At 52.2% G+C, this 16,196-nt stretch overlaps 1 protein-coding gene across 1 annotated transcript in view; it reads right to left on the bottom strand.

The window, feature by feature from the left end:
- Positions 1–3,439: 3,439 nt before the first annotated feature.
- The window catches only part of FRMPD1 (FERM and PDZ domain containing 1), a 65,425-nt gene continuing 52,668 nt past the window's right edge, over positions 3,440–16,196 (bottom strand). The window contains exons 11-16 of the mRNA XM_008141891.3: positions 14,880–15,006; positions 14,664–14,759; positions 12,684–12,866; positions 11,803–11,950; positions 9,173–9,952; positions 3,440–5,931 (exon numbers count right to left, since the gene is read on the bottom strand). Coding sequence (XP_008140113.2) covers positions 3,545–5,931; positions 9,173–9,952; positions 11,803–11,950; positions 12,684–12,866; positions 14,664–14,759; positions 14,880–15,006 — 3,721 coding nt within the window. The 3' untranslated portion in view covers positions 3,440–3,544. The remainder of the gene's footprint in view (positions 5,932–9,172; positions 9,953–11,802; positions 11,951–12,683; positions 12,867–14,663; positions 14,760–14,879; positions 15,007–16,196) is intronic.

The raw sequence follows: 16,196 nt of genomic DNA, 5'->3' as shown, positions 1-16,196 counted from the left end.
CTTTGAATGAGCTTGTGGCTACTTCTCCACAGCAAAGGCCTCCTAGCTGGTTTCACTGCCTGCTCCCACAGCCATCCATTTGCAGACCCCTCAGTGGCTTTCTATCAAACTTCGATGTAAAATCTGACCTTCCCAAGGCCTTGCACAGCCTGGTTCCTGGCTGCCCCTCCAACCTCATCTGCCACTCTTACTCCAGCTTGATGTGTTCCAGTCACACCTGTTGTCATCATCATCTTATTATTATATATTTTTAATTGATTTTAGAGAAGAAGGGAGAGGGAGAGATAGAAACATCAATGATGAGAGAGAATCATTGATTGGCTGCCTCCTGCACGCCTCCTATTGGGGATCGAGCTGCTGCAACCCGGGCATGGCCCTGACTGGGAATTGAACCAGGATCTCCTGGTTTATAGGGCACAACTGTCATCTTGAAATGCTTCAAACACACCAAAGACCTTTGCAGATACTGTTCCCTTTTCTCTTTCTCCATGGCTGGTTCCTTCTTATCCTTTAGGCTTCAGCTTAAACATTCTTTCTTCAGAGGGCTTTGACTGATCACTTTAGGGAAGATTGGCTCATCCCACCCCATCTTGGCATTCTCTTCATTTTCTTTATACCACCTATCAGTCAGTCATCTTTTTTTTTTTCTGTGTCTTTATTATGAGTTCCTTGAGGGGACTATATCATGTCAATGATTGTATTCCCAGTGCCACTACACAGTAAATATTTGTTGACAGAATAAACAAATGAGTGATTTTTCTCCTTTCTTGACACATCCAAAACTTATCTTCCTATCTATCAAATCTAGGACATGGCACACAGTAGCTACTCAAAAATATGTCCTGACAAACCAGTTCTAATTAGTGCTGCCTCCTACAGGAAGCCTTCCCTGATCACTCTTCTGCTCCCACCCAACAATGATTTCTCTCCTTTAAGCTCGCATACACTTTATCTGTTCTCTTTGGTTGCCCGGAGCATAACATGCCTCATGTTGTAGGTCTCTATTTCTACATGTCGTTTTATCTCTTGGACCAAGAATACTTGAAAACAGGATCTCACCCAATTATTTACATCCATAATCCTGTATTAGGTATTACCTGGCTTGGGTGTGCCATAAATGTTTGTTGAAAGAAATGAATCAGCCGATATGATAATGGGTGGGAAAAGAAAGGAGAAATGTAAATGTCCAGTAGTTTCTTAGTCATTAAACAACTATTACATTGTGGAGTAGGCAGTCCCACTCTGCCTATGTCATGTAGGAGTTGTATATTTCAAAGTAAGTGCTAATCAGGGTAACTCCCCTGTACTTTAGCATCTCAACAAGCAATGAGGGGTTTCTCAGAATTTCTGGGACTTATTAGTCCTCATGGAAATTGCAGAGTAGCAATCCAAGGAAGTACATGGATTTGAGGGAAGAGGAAACAAAGAAAGAAGGAAACCAATATTTGAGGGCTTGTGCTGGAGGCTTCAGTCTTCTTCCTATGAATTATTTCCCATAGTAATGCTGAGTGTATATTATATAACAACTAGAGGCCTGGTGCACGAAATTTGTGAATGGGTAGGGTCCCTAGGCCTGGCTGGCGATTAGGGCCGATCTGTGGGTTGACCGGCAGGGTAACCAGGGGGCCCCCGCTGGCACCCACCTTGGCTGGCCTGGGGCCTACAAGCTGGGGGCAGCTCCTGCGTTGAGCATCTGCCCCCTGGTGGTCAGTGTGCGTCATAGTGACCAGTCGTTCTACCGTTAGGTCGATTTGCATATTAGGCTTTCATTATATAGGATGTCTACTTTAGGGTGTTGGGTGGACAAGGAAGTGTTTTCAGGGCATCTGGCACATTGTGGACCCTCACTAAATGGAGACGAGTATTTCCTTTTGTCAGTGGGGAAACTGAGATCCAAACAAGTGCCTGTAAAAACACTGCCAGGATTCAAGCCCCGACTGAGCTGAAGTCCTGAGCTCCTTCCATAAACTTGTGAACATACAGATGGTGTTCACGTAAACAAGTTATGTAGCTCTTTACAGCTTTCTGCTGGTAAAAGCATTCAGGTCTTTCTTAACATCGTACCATTTTTATCATTTCAGTGTCCTATTGTTCCTGTTTTTCATTGTCATGAAATCACTTCAAATCTGTGTTCGAGAGCCTCATTTAAATTTAATTCCAAGCATTCTGTGAAAAGAAACAGGCCTCTAGGAAAAGAAATTATTTTCCTGGCACAAGTACTGGTTAACTGTTTACTAGTTAACAAGTAGCTGGTAACAGGGGATGGGAAGGATGTTTTTCCTCTTCTCCCAAGGTACTGCTTTCCTTCTGATTGGAGAGCGCTAGGGTGGGGGACTAAACACCTACAAATCTGCTCCTGCTCTTGCTGGGTGAAGGAGAGGAACTGGGGAGCCCTAGAGGAGAGGACCCACAGCGGCAGCACTGAGCTCACAACTGACCAGGAGCACCAGTGGGCAAAGGGACCCCTCGGATGAACTCCAGCCGACCAAGGTGAGTGAGTGTCTAAACCCCCTTTGGCCTGGACTGAGAAGCCAGGGGGAAACGGTTCCCACGGTAGGTGGAAATCAGTTTTCCTGGAGTCAGAAAACAAACGCAGGGAAGGATTTCAGACTAGGAGGAGCAGCCACAAAGCTGGGCGTTAATTACCTCCTGAGTATTTACTAGATTATTTACTTAATGTCTACCCGACAGAGCAGGCACTATTAGTGTCCCCAATTTACAGAAGGGAAAACCAAAGCAATGAGAGGTGAAATAGCTTGTCCAAGGTCCCACCAAGATTAACTGGCTCAACTGGGATCGGTGAGAAATGTACTAAACACATTTGTTTTGTGCTAATATTATTCTCAAAAAGGCAAATCTAGTTCAGGGCTTTCATGTTCGCCGTTTAACTATTTAAAACAAAAATAGGATGCAAGATTTAGGGGTGCTGTCAATTTCAGATCAAGCACGGAGCACACCTGAAGAGTGCAGCGACACAGCTAAGGGACTTACTGCCACCTAGTGGCAATCTAGGCTTATCACAGCGAGGCCTCCAGGATCACCGGCCTCCTGGTGCAGGTGCTTGTGAAGATGGAAGTTATTGCCAAATAGTGTGGTATAAGAAAAATAACTGTGTTTTTTGGTGACCCCCAGCTTCCTTCCTCATTCCTGCTTCTTGGGACAGTTTGTGACTTCTTAGTTCCACACCCCAGGACATGCTCCTTTTAGGATACACACTTTACTGATGGTAATCTGCTTATCTGTATCCCACAAGGTCTGTGAGCATCCTGACCAGGGAGGGACTTGTCTTACTTGTCTACAATTATCCTGAGCTCCTACCATATGGCCTGGCCCAGAGGAGGTATTCAGTAAACGTATGTTGAATGGATCGGAGTGAATGTTTTGACCCAAACTTAGGATCATGCTGCCTGACTCAGACCAAGATTAAGCAGCAGTTTATTTAAATACTCTACATAGTAAACATCTGAGAGGGTGGGTGGAGGGACGGAAGAGGCTTCCCGGGAAGCATCCAGGGCAGGGCAGGGGGTCCGGGCAGCCAGCCTGCTCACAGGGCAGTGGATGCCCGGAACCTCTGGGTCAAACAGAACACGGCAGCCGTGAGGGCCGTGCACTGACGGGCCAAGAGTTTCACACTCAGGTCGTGGTAGCCTCTCTCGCAGGTCAGCTTGGCGGCCTCCACAAACCGGTGGTAGGTGTGCACCACGTCCCTGAGGTTCCCGGCTGCCTCCCTGTGCCGGGCGGAGCAGCGGCTGCAGTCCGTGAACTGGAAGCACAGGCCAGCCAGCTGCACCAGGTGCGGGAAGGTGTCGCGCACGGCACCCTGCATCTCTTCGGGGGACTGATCCATTCTGATCACATGCTGACAGCTGGACAGGAGCTTCTGGGAGCCCGTGCAGAGGTGGCTCCGGCTCTCAGAAAAGTGCCAGGTGCACTTCTCTGGGGGGTGCGTGTCCCCATTCCCCCAGGAAGCTTCTAAAATGTCTTGTAATTCCAGCAAGCTCTCTGAGAGGCGGAGGAAGCCCTCGGGAGTGCTGGCGGGGGCGGCTTTCAGCCGTGTCAGAGCCCTGGAGCAGTACTCCGGCCAGACGTGGCTGTTCCTCGACAGGGGCTCGGCGGCGCTGCAGCTGTGGGCCCGGGCCGGCCTCCAGGGAAGGGCCAGCCCGCTTCCTGCAGAGGGCGGTGAGGTGAGGGGGGCGGCGGGGTGTGCGTCCGAGTCCCTGTCTTCTTCCTCCGTCTCAGGCTGCAGGCCGCGGAAGCAGGTGGCATAGGAGAGCTGGCAGCTGCACTGCTCCATCCCGATCCCGGGGGCCACTGTCTCATTCACCCCCGCAAACCCCAAAGACGGGGCCGTCCTGAGACTGGCAGAAGCTTTAGGAAGGCTTTCCGGGGAAAAGCACAAGAAAGACTGCTCAGCCGGGAGGCAGAGGCTAGGGGCTTTGTCTCCGCTGTCTGACAGCGAACACTGGTTTGAACCTTCTAAGTGGGGGTCCCCTTGGGGACATGGTACTGGGTGTAGCAGAGAAGGCCTGGGAGTAAAACAGACCTGCTGAGGGGTGTCCCTACGGCCTGTGTCTTCCCCTATCACATGGTTAAGCGGCTCTGCTTTGACCTCCTCCAGAGGGCAGGCTGACGGAATGGTCTGGTTCTCAGGCAGGAAATCCGGGTCTAAATCCAGCTCTGCCAATGGTTTCTGTTCTGGGGCCTGGCAGGCGTGGCTTGGGGTTTCTCTGCTTTGCCCCTGGAGTTCGGTGGGGGAGTGTGCTGGGGTCGGGTCCGTCCCTGCCACAGGAGTCTCCGAGGGGAGGGAGGCCGTTATCCCACCGTCTGGATCACGGACACCGATCGTCTGCGGAGCAGCACTTGACACATCACCCGCAGGGTCCCCTGGGTCCTCCCCGGATCCATCAGGACCTAAATTGGTGCCATTTTTGCTTGTAACTTCTCCATCACGTTCCAGCGATCGTGGTCCTTGTTGCTCTTCTGTCACCGGGAAAGAAGCTGTCTTCTCTCCTGAATTTATCCCACACTCGCCACTTCCAGGCCTGTCTCCAAGAGGCAACAAAGGCTCGGTGTTTTGGGGGGCAGCCTCTTGCGTATGATTTGTAAACAGAGATCCCAATCCTGTTTCCAACAGGACTCCTCCCAGCTCCGGTGTGTCTCCTTGAGAGACAGGAGGCGGCCCCTGGCTGATGGCCAGACAGGCTCTGCCCGTGTTCGGCTCAGCGCTGGACAGGGGGGAGGTGCTGCCCTCCAGCTCCATGGAGAGTTCTTCGGGGGCACTGCCATCCGAGTCTTGAAATGCAGATAGCGTTTGGGAAGACTCTGTCTGAGCAGCATCTGGGCCAGAGGAACCTGGGCTGGGACAGTTAGGGGTGCTTGCTGGGCAACTGGCAACAGTGGCAGGCCCAGGGGCACCCCCAGAATTCTCTTTAGGACCGGGGTCAACCCGGAGGCGAATGGCGGAGATCGAAGACACGCGCGAGTCGATGACCGACTTGGTTTCCATGGTCTCCGGCTCCATCTCCATGACCCGGGAGGCTGGGTTTTTGCTCTTGGCCTCCCTCAAGGGAGCCAGCAGCCCCAGGGCCTTGGTCTCCAGGAGGCCGGGCTCCCCTTGCACGTCCTGCAGAGAGGACACCGTCGGGGAGGGCGCACCGAGGGCCAGGTAGGGCTCCCTGTCGTAGTAGCACACGGCGTCCACGTTCTCCAGCGAGGCTGACGGCACCAGGGGGAACGAGACCTGGCAGGTGTAGTCGGTCTGTAAGAAGGACCTTCTTTTTCTCAGGGTCTTGGCGTACTTCTTGACCCCGCCCCTCCTGCGGGCCTCTCCTCCGGCTGGGCCAGTTTTCAGGCTGTCCTCGGGGCTGCAAGAGCTGGCCTCGCTCTGTGTGCGGGTGGCACTGGGCTCTGCAGCAGAAATAGCTCCGGGCCCTGAGAATCAGGAAAGGAAAAAGCACATGAGAAGCAGGAAAACAAAGAGGCACTCAGAGCTTGGGCTCGGGACTCAGGACTCAGGATCGCCTGAGTTCAAACCATGGCCGGGCTGCATCCCTTTGGGCAAGTTAAACCTTGGTCTCCTCCATGTCCTCCTCTGAAAGTCGGGGACGGTAACTGTGGCGGACAGTTTTTGATTCTGGGTTGCCCAAGATCCGTTTCATTGTCTTTCATTTGACCTCTCCCCCTCCCCGCAACCATGGTCACAGCTGCTGGAACTATCAACGAAGGCGCCCCGTCCCCATCAGCCAAGTGAGTTGGGTCAGATTTATGACCCAGAAAGTCAGCCATACATTCCCTAGAACTTCAAATTCAAACACTCATTAAAAAAAATAATAATTCGCCCTGACCGTTTGGCTCAGTGGGTAGAGCGTCGGCCTGCGGACTGAAGGGTCCCGGGTTCGATTCCAGTCAAGGGCATGTACCTTGGTTGCGGGCACATCCCCAGTAAAGAGTGTGCAGGAGGCAGCTGATCGATGTTTCTCTCTAACTCTCTATCACTCTCCCTTCCTCTCTGTAAAAAATCAATAAAATGTATTTTAAAAATAAAATAAAAATAATAATAGTAGAGGTCATTCTTTACAGCCACATTTTTTTCTGACAATACGACAAGGAATCCTGCTACCCAGCCTCCTGGTCTGGTTGCTGCCTGTGTGGGAAGCAGTTCTTCACCTTTGCTAGCAATTTTCTAAGCGATCTTACATCCTTTTCCACTGTTCCTCTGTGCTGTGTTAACCCAAGTCAGTCAGCATTAACCCAAGTCAGTCAGCGCCAATGGTACCGAGCAGCACTGCCATGCAGGTTCAATGAATTAGTGCGTATCCGGCATCCGGCACCAGGCCTGTGCCTACCATGTGTTCACCGGAGGGAGCTGCTACCGTGGTCGTTCCTGACACTACAGGTGTGAGGTTCCGAGGAGCCTGCTTTTGACCAAGTGGCATGACTCTCCGACGTGGGGGGAGGGGCTGTGTGCGTGCGGGATGGATCTCCCTGAGCAGAAGCCCCCTGTGAAGACGCCCTGGGAGTCAGCCAGAGGAATGGGGGTCCCAGGCCGGCACCTGAGACTCAGAGGGCTCTCACACTCAGACCGTTGTTCCCAACGGGCTGCCCCTTATTAAACACCTGAGTGGAGGCTGCTTCGCCGACCTCTTAGGTCAGAATGTCTGAGGCTGGGACCCAGGAATCAATAGGACTTAACCGAGGGCCCTTGGGTGACTTTGATGCCCAGTCACATTTTGGAACTGCTGCCTAGGCCACCTACAGCCACTGACCAAGAGTGTTTCTGAGGCCCACGAAGGGAGCGGCTCCCACAGTGAGCTGGGCGAGGAGTCCCCGTTCGGGGCTGTCTCCCCAGGACCACACTGGCTCTCTGTACAATAGGGAATGTCCAGGATGGTCCTATGTCCTTGACTAGAGGAAGGCCTTGACTGATGGTCTGTCTTGCCCCCAGCACAATGCCTAGCCCAGTGGTCGGCAAAGTCATTAGTCAACAGAGCCAAACATCAACAGTACAGCGATTGAAATTTCTTTTGAGAGCCGAAAACCGACTTCTGCGCATGGGCCACGAAGTTTCAATCGCACGGTACGTGCGCGCCCGCACGTGGTATTTTGTGGAAGAGCCACACTCAAGGGGCCAAAGAGCCGCATGTGGCTCGCGAGCCGCAGTTTGCCGACCACTGGCCTAGCTCAACAGGGCAAGGCTGGGGCATGGACGCAGTTGGAGGGCAGTGCACAAGCTGGCCATGGGTTTCTCCTGTTCCCAGGGGCACAGTCAATTAATGAACTCAGCGTAGATGGTGGAGAGTTCATTCATTCCCTCGGCAGCAACTGCCAGGCACTACGTGCTGGGACACAGGCGAGTGAGTTTCCAGTCTAGCGAGGGAGACATCAACACAAGATCACACAAATAAATACATAATTACAGGCAGTGCCAAGTGCCAGGCAGGAAGATGCTGTAGGAAGATGTGACAGGCATGGGGAGACCCGTCCTACTCTTGGCGGTCTGGTTAAAGTTTCTAGAAAAAGTGAATTTCTAGAGGTGGTGGTGTTGGGGGTGGGGCGGGGCGCTGACAGATGGATGGGCATCCGCAACCCAAGATCAGGGTGAGGAGCAGCATGCGCACAGGCGGGGGGTGGGAAAGGGCCTGGCCCTTTTAGAGAATGGCAAGGAGGTCTGTGTGGCAGGATGCAGGGAGAGGGCTCAGGAGGAGAGAGGCGGGCAGAGGCTGTGTCACACAGGCCTCAGCCTACGGCGCTGGCCTTTCTCCCATGAGCAAAGGGCAACCCCTGTCGGCAGGGAGCGCCTGGAAAGGGCTGAAGCAGAACTACAGGGCTGTGGCATCCCCAGCTCCTAGGAGGTCACCTTCAGCATCTGTGTGTGTAACTGTCCTGGAAGGCTCTCAGGCCAGCTGGGAAGTCACTGTGATTGGAAAGACTCGCCCACTGTACAGGGAGGAAGGCAAGAGGAACCTGAGAGAAACAGGACCAAGAGACCTCCCCTGCCTTCCTACGTCAGGGTCCCTTACGGGGCCGCCGTAGCCTGTCAGGTAGGTTCTTTCTGCTTCCAGGCCTCATTTAATGTCGCTTCAGGGTCGGCAATGACACATCCGCTTCCTGCTGCGGGGCAGCCCTGTCAAACCCGCTGCTTTCTATGTGAATTCTGTCTATCTCACCCGTCTCAGCACTTTCCCACCTCTTCTGGGAAGTCCTCCCTGATTTCCACTGTTGTGGGAATGCCTCCCATCCTTGTCCATCACCGCCTGCCCCCAGTTCTCTGAGCCTTCCTCGTAGCTCTGACTTGAAGTCATGATTCCTTTTTAAAAAAATATTATTTTTATTGATTTCAGAGAGGAAGGGAGAGGGGAGAGAGAGATAGAAACATCAATGACGAGGGAGAATCACTGATTGGCTGCCTCTTGCACACCCTCTACTGGTGAGTGAGCCCACAAACCAGGCATGTGCCCTGACTGGGAATCGAACGGTGACCTCCTTGTCCATAGGTCGACGCTCAACCACGGAGCCACGCCAGCCGGGCGAAGTCATGATCCTTGTAATTTAGCCCACAGGCCCCAGGGCAGCCTCCTCCAAAGAGGACCCTGACCTTGCTTTACTCACGTGTTTCCCCCCTCAAGCTTGGTCCCTGCCCCCCGAGCCTGCAGACCTGCGGGGGAGGGCTCACCTGAGAGGGTGCCTGGGGGTGTGAGCTTGTCAGCTGCATCATAGTATTCCTCATCCGAGCTGCCCTCCTCGCCGGCGGGGCCCAGGGCCTCCCGCGTGGAGCTGGGCCGGGGCTCAGACCAGCCCTGCTGGCCCCCCGCCTGCCGGGAGGCTGTGCTGTCTGAGCTGTCACTCAGGTGCCTGGCCGGGGAGACGCTGGAGCACAGGCTGTAGTAGTCAGTGCGGCTGCCCTCATACAGCCCGGGGTCCAGCCTGGCCGCACTGGGGTCTGGCGCCCAGCCCCATGTCCCAGGAGCGGGACTCTCAGAGAGCTCCGTCTTCTGGGGCTGAGGGCTGGCTCGCTGGGCCAGGTCCAGGAGACAGAGGAAGCCGCTGGTCTCAATCCTGCTCCTCTCCTCCTGGCTGTCAGAATCGACTCTCTCCGGGAAGCCTGGCGAGCCAAAGTGGAAGAAGCCGGACCTGCTGGAGGAGCAGGCGTCCAAGTCATCCTCCTCCAGGGCATCCATGGACTCGCTCGAGCCGCTGGTCCTGCAGCCTCGGCTCTCGGTGTTGGCCGAGTCGGAGGCCTCGGACTCGGCACTGTCGGTCGTGCTGCTGGCCCCGCAGGCGCTCGGGCGTCTCCCGGCCACCTCAGGCGTGGGGCTGTCCCCGGGAGGCTGCTCCTCTCTTGCGGGCGATCGGCAGGGGCCCGGCCGTGGCAGGTGCTGGTCAGAGAGGGGCTCCAGCACGCAGTCCACGTCGGAGGACTCCTCGGAGTCACTGCACGCCCTGGACTCGTAGCCTGCACCACAGGGGACACGGAGGGTCACAAAGCAGCCTTCGGGGACTGGCAGATGCCCCCCGCCCCCACTGCTGCTGGCCCTCCAGTTTCCAGATTAGAAAGCTGAGGTCCAGGAGGGTGACCGGCCCAGATCACGCTATAGTGACTGACACACGGTCCATGGGACACACAACATCAGGCCTCCTTTCCCACATCCATCTGGACCCCCTGAAAGAGACAGGACTACCTCCATCCCCACTTCCAAGGAGAGCTCTCTGTTCCCAGAAACTTCAGGGGGGAGCGTGTTTCTTTGATTGGATTTCACTTTGCTGGGGCAGTATTGCCCAGGTTTCCTAAACCCCTCCCCACATCTCAGCTCTGTCCTGTCTGAGATCAAAGTCAGATGGGAATCATATTTAAAATCCATAACAGATCCTTGACCTTACCCCTGATGTGCTGGGTCAAACATTTAGGGAGCAGGGCCTGGGAATCTGTATGTTAGCACCTTCCTGGGAGATTCTGGGGCTGCTAGGCTGGCACCCTTCTGAAGCCTGGCCTTGGGGACCCACTGGTGCCACAGGCTTTCAGGAGAGTGACAACTCCTCCAGCTGCTGGTGCTCGGGAAGGCTCCGTGGAGTGAGGGTGGGGAGTACTGAGCCAGGTCTCCAACCTCTCCTCTACCATAAGCCTGCAGGGGGGTCTTTCTAAAAACTTCCTTTTAATCAACATCACACTCTATTTAAACCCTCTGATGGCTTCCCCTGCCTACAGGGAAAGGCCTAAGCTCCCCAAGAGCTAAGGCCTCCCAAGACGGCCCTGACCCCTCCTTAGCAGCCCGCCCGTCCGCCCCCTTCCCCCCCCCCCGCCACCACAGCCTTCCCATGCTCCAGCCACTACAGACAGCTTCTCACAGCTCATGACCTTGCCCTCCATGCTGCCCCCCACCCCGCCCCCGCTTCAAATGATCTCTCCTCCCTCCTTTGTCTGGCCTACTCCAGCATGTTCCTCGAGATCTATTTCAAATACTGCCCCCGCCCCCAGCGTCTTCTCTGACCCTGCCACCTGCCCTGGTAGAAGCAGGCCCTCCCGCCATCTGACCTCCACGACTCCACTGCGCCCACTCTGCTGTGTCTCCCTAAGGCATCAACCCTTGCTTCTAAATTGTGTTAAAGACAAAGTTCACAAATACCCAAAACTCATCACTGCCTGATCCTTTTACTTTATCTTACTATCGTCCAAGCTCTGGAGATTGTATTTTATCCACATGGAGGAAAGACTACATAATGATATGCTATTGAGCATCTCTCCCCATCTCCACACTCAGTGACATCAAGTTGGTAGCTTGAAATTAGCCATGGTGGGAGTGTCTGTACAATGAAAATAGACAATGGAGAGAGAGAGAGAGAGAGAGAGAGAGACTTTTCCCACGTATTTATGTATTCATTGGTTGACTCTTGTATGAGCCCTGACTGGGGATCGAACTCACAACCTTGGTGTATCAGGATGACACTCTAATCAACTGAGCTACCCGGCCAGGGCTGTACATCTGTACTTTCTGAACAAATAACTGACAGCACTTTTTGGTGGCAAATAAAGACACGCTACAATGGATCTTAGAGATGGTTTTAGGAAATTCTACAGGGAATCAGAGACCTTTTATATTTTTAGGGACTCTCAGGTACAAAGAAAGCTTCTCTATTCAGGACTTTGGAAAGATCAACTGTTTACAAAGAAATACATGGAGAAGTAGCTCACATCGGCTTGAGTGGAAGGGTCAGCTCAACTCCACTCTCCACCTCCCTTTAGGCGGCCCGTACCCACCGGGCAGTGAAATGGGCCCGCCCTTACCGGGGCAAGCCTCAGTGCCTCACCTTCTTCAGCAGAGACTCGGTGCACCTGCTGTTTGTTCCCCGGCCAGAGGAAGATGGAGGTAACCGGGTCGACAAACAGCCTGTAGTACCCGGCGACCAGGCAGGCCAGGTCCTTTGCACTGTTGGATTCCAGCAGCAAAGTCAGAACCTTCGAAGGCAAAGAGAGCTCTTAAGCCTGTGAAGGGCGAAGGGACAGTCTGAAGCCAGACAACAAGACCACATGGGGCTGATGGGAAATTCCAAGTAAATCCAGCCCTGGTCCCCAGGCAGGCGTCACGTCCTGTATTCTCCCCTTTAAGACTTGAAATCCCATCGAAGCTCCACAATACCTCCTGCCTCTCCATCTCTGACCCCTGTCCTAGCCTCCCATCCAAACCACCCACCCCACTCTGCTCATTCACATAAGGGGGCCCCTTCAAGACCTGGCCTAGAAAAGGAAAAGAAGCAAAAGCAAACAGAGGAGAGAGAGGGTGGTAAGAAGAAAGCACCATCTCTGATCCTGTTGCTATGAAAGCAAAGAAAGGCAGGACCTCCCAGGGGGCTCAGGAAGTTCACTGCATCATTCACCCATTTTAATGGCTGCCACTCAGAACTCTGGGACAGCCCTTCTGGTCCCATCTGGTGTTCCCAGCTAAGTTTCTGAACCCATCAGGAAAGCACAAGGTCAGGCTCAGTTTATTCGAAGAAACCTTTCAGGACCTGCCCGGGGAAATGCACCCTGGTTACCACTTTCCCTTTGATGGGACAGGATGGACAAGTCATCCTCTAAGCAAATGCTGGACATCAGACTCTGTAAATATCCACACGCATATAAACGACCCTAAAGTAAGTTAGCCCCAAATCCCAGAAGCTGGATTCGGAACCTCTCCCCTGTGTGTTACCTTGATGTCCTGCAGGTACACTTTGACCATGCCCACTTTCTCCGACTCTTCTGTCAGCTCGACACGGCTGATGTTTGCAAACTCTGCCAACGTGGACATGATGTTGAGTTTGCTATTGATAATTTGGCTAATCCCATACTTGGCTCCAACGAGAAGGGCAACATAGGATTCTCTATCCTGTAACTGCAGAAGGGCAGAGGAGGAATTCGTTCCCATTCGCAGCTAGTAAAATACACGGCACATGTAAGACATGATACCTCTCTCTGCAAACTCCAGATTCTTATTTCAGGTCCCCACCGCCGCTCCCTGGACTACCAAGTGAGGCAACAGCCTAAACTGGGCCCCAGTGACAGCTAAATTAAGTATAAGTGATCTCTTCAAGACCCTTCACAACAGAGAGCCAAAGCAGGCTACTACCTGTTCTATAGACACAACCTGTATTTTCGTACCTATGTGCCTATTTCTTTCCTCTTGGAATCCCTTCCCTGCCATCATTACCTACGGAAATCCTGACCTTTCTTGCAAAGCTTCCATCAAAGCCTACTGCAAACATCTACAGAAACTATCTGCCTGATCTCTGTCTCCTCAAACCAGGATAGTCCTTTTCCTCTGTGCTGTTCCCACACTACTTCCTGTCTACGTCTCCCATAACACTGAGCTGTGACTTCTTATTGTAATTATTTGTACTCAAGTCTCAGGTTCCCTGCCAAGTTCCCTGACGACAGACTGTGTTTATCTACAGTGTAACCCCAGTGGCCAGCAAGTACCCTGAGCCAGCTCAGCGTGGTTTCTTTTCCCATTACCAATTATTTCCTTAGACAGGAAAGGGGTGTTTGGGGACAGCTGGGAGAGGGCAGGGCTGGCCCTGGGGAAAAGTGGGAAGCTTTCCTTGTACCTTCAAGCCTTCCTTTCTGTGCTCTGGTCTCTCTTCCACCTTTGGGTCATCTACTCATATACAAGACGCCATCTATTTTCTCCTTCCCCTAACTATCTGATTCAAGCATGTCAAACTCAAAGGCCAACAAAGGCCAAATAAACGAGGCATGTGGCATGTGACATGCTTGATCTGATTGCTTATCTTGCTCTCAAAACATGGATTCTCTTTTTCTATCTATATTGTTAAGTCAGCAATCTGATTAAATTGACCCATCACTGCAAATGACTGATAGACATACTAAATCCACTAAAAGAAGATTTGTTCATTTTTTTTTTAAAAATATCGCTAATTGGTAAATTGTCTGGCTTTGTGCTGAAGAGTTCTGGGGCTGACTGAGTGGTGGGGAGAGTTCCCTTAAGCCACAGCCCCCATTTCGGAGGCCCAGCACATAGCTCTGGGCCTCGGCTCCAAGAAGGAAGCAGGAGGAGGCCCGGGAAACAGAGCAGAAGGCTCCTTTGCTTCTCTTTTCCCTCCTCAGCTCCCCTCCTCAGCTCTTCCCTTTTTCTGAATAATCGGGGCTCCAGCCTGGCAGTCAGTCTGACATTCTTATCTTTCCTGTACGATTTCCACGTTTCCCTCTCCACCTCCATATGCCCAAAGCTCCAGAGTCAATAGCTCACAGTACCCTTCCCTCAGAACGCCTTTCCTCTACACGGAAATCTGGCCAAATCCAATCTTCCCGCCTTTCCTTACCCCCTTCCCCTTCCACTCTTGGCCCGAAGCTGGCAGTGGTACCCTCTGTCTTCACACCCCACAGCCATCGCCCTGTGCGTCTCTCGTGGCTCTGCTTTGTCTTGTGGCTACTTTGTTCGATCATTGGAGGGTAGAAATCATGTCAGCTCTGCCTCCCCCAGCACCTACCATAGGGCTAGCACCAAGCCAGGGCACAATAAACACTCCCAATGGCACGATATTTACTTTCCCAAACAAACTCTAGTACATGACAGAGTTCTCAAAAATTTTAGGCCACAAGATTCACTGATCTTCAGAGGACTTCTAAGGTCCCTCATAAGCGTGGGGTTCCACAGTTCTCTAACACGTACCATTAAAGTAGCATTAAAGATTTTCCCGCCATATGTCTTGAGTTCCCCAAGGATCTGTAGATAATTTAAACGTAGCTGGGCAGCGGAAATAAGTTGCTTAAATAGAAGAAAAAAAAAGACATAAGTTAGAGTTATTCACTTGCTAAAGTCAAGGCAATGTTGAAGATGCAGTCCCCAGACAGCTGGGTGGGTCGGCAGGGGCTAGGGCTCCATTACCTTCTGTCGGGGTTCCAGCAAATTCTGGTTCCTCTTCATGTGGAAGCTTATGGCTTTCTTGATGTCTTTGCCTTTCATGTTTCGGAGTAACGTTGGAGATATAAAGTTCTCTATTCCCCAGTCTTTCCTGCCATGAGACATTGGAGACAAGGACAATTGGTAAATTGTCTGGCTTTGTGCTGGAGAGTTCCCATTTTTACAGTGCACTTGGTGGTCGCCTCCCTCTGCAGGGCAACCAGCAGGGCAATTGGGGGTCCTGCTGGTACCTGCCTTGGCTGGCCTTCGGGCTGAGGACAGCTCCTGCGTTGAGCACCTGCCCCCTGGTGATCAGTGTGCATCATAGCAACCGGTCGTTCTGTAGGTCATTCCGCAGTTTGGCCAATTTACATATTAGGCTCTTATTATATAGGATATTTTATGTAAGTACATAATATATAAGTTTATAAATATGTTTATATATATTTCTTACCCCTCACCCTAACACATACACAAAAGCCACAGCCATTCAGGAAAACCCCACTGATCTCTCTGGGAGCTCATTGCACTTGGTGCAGTGTGATATTCTGTTACTTAGAGCAGGAGACCTTGATCTTTTTTCACTACAATGTATGTGACAAAGAATGACCGAGCATGTATCACACACTCCCGGGGGCAGCACATAGCACCTGTGAATCCCCGAGGTCGTGCTTCAGAATGGTGCTAGCCTAACAGCCTCAAAAGCTCCAACAAACTAGTTAAAAATACGGATTCTCAGGTCCCGCTCTCTAGAGATTGGACCCAGCACATCAGGGACAGAGCCCTAGATCTGTTTTAATTTTTAAATGTGACTCTCATTTGACTTTGATGCCAGATAGGACAACAGAGCTGAGGTTTGGTGAGGGGGTTAGCAAACCTGGGTGACACTGCCAAGAGCAAATGTTAAGCTAAGAATTAGGTGGTGCTGGAATCCCAGGATCTGAAACTTCCTTAGTCGGAATATAATGCCACGTAATTGGTTCACACATTAATTTTCAAGGCATTCCTGCCCTTATCAGAGCTTTTCTTTCTTTTTTTAAAAAAATATATATTTTATTGATTTTTTACAGAGAGGAAGGGAGAGGGATAGAGAGTTAGAAACATCGATGAGAGAGAAACATCGATCAGCTGCCTCCTGCACACCCCCCACTGGGGATGTGCCCACCACCAAGGTACATGCCCTTGACCGGAATCAAACCTGGGACCCTTCAGTCCGAAGGCGGACACTCTATCCACTGAGCCAAACCAGTCAGGGCTCTTATCAGAGCTTTTCATTGAAGTTATCAAAAGACTTCCCTATGT

The sequence above is a fragment of the Eptesicus fuscus genome, chromosome 15, assembly GCF_027574615.1.
Source record: "Eptesicus fuscus isolate TK198812 chromosome 15, DD_ASM_mEF_20220401, whole genome shotgun sequence".
Taxonomy (NCBI): domain Eukaryota; kingdom Metazoa; phylum Chordata; class Mammalia; order Chiroptera; family Vespertilionidae; genus Eptesicus; species Eptesicus fuscus.
This window is presented reverse-complemented; position numbering and strand designations above follow the sequence as displayed.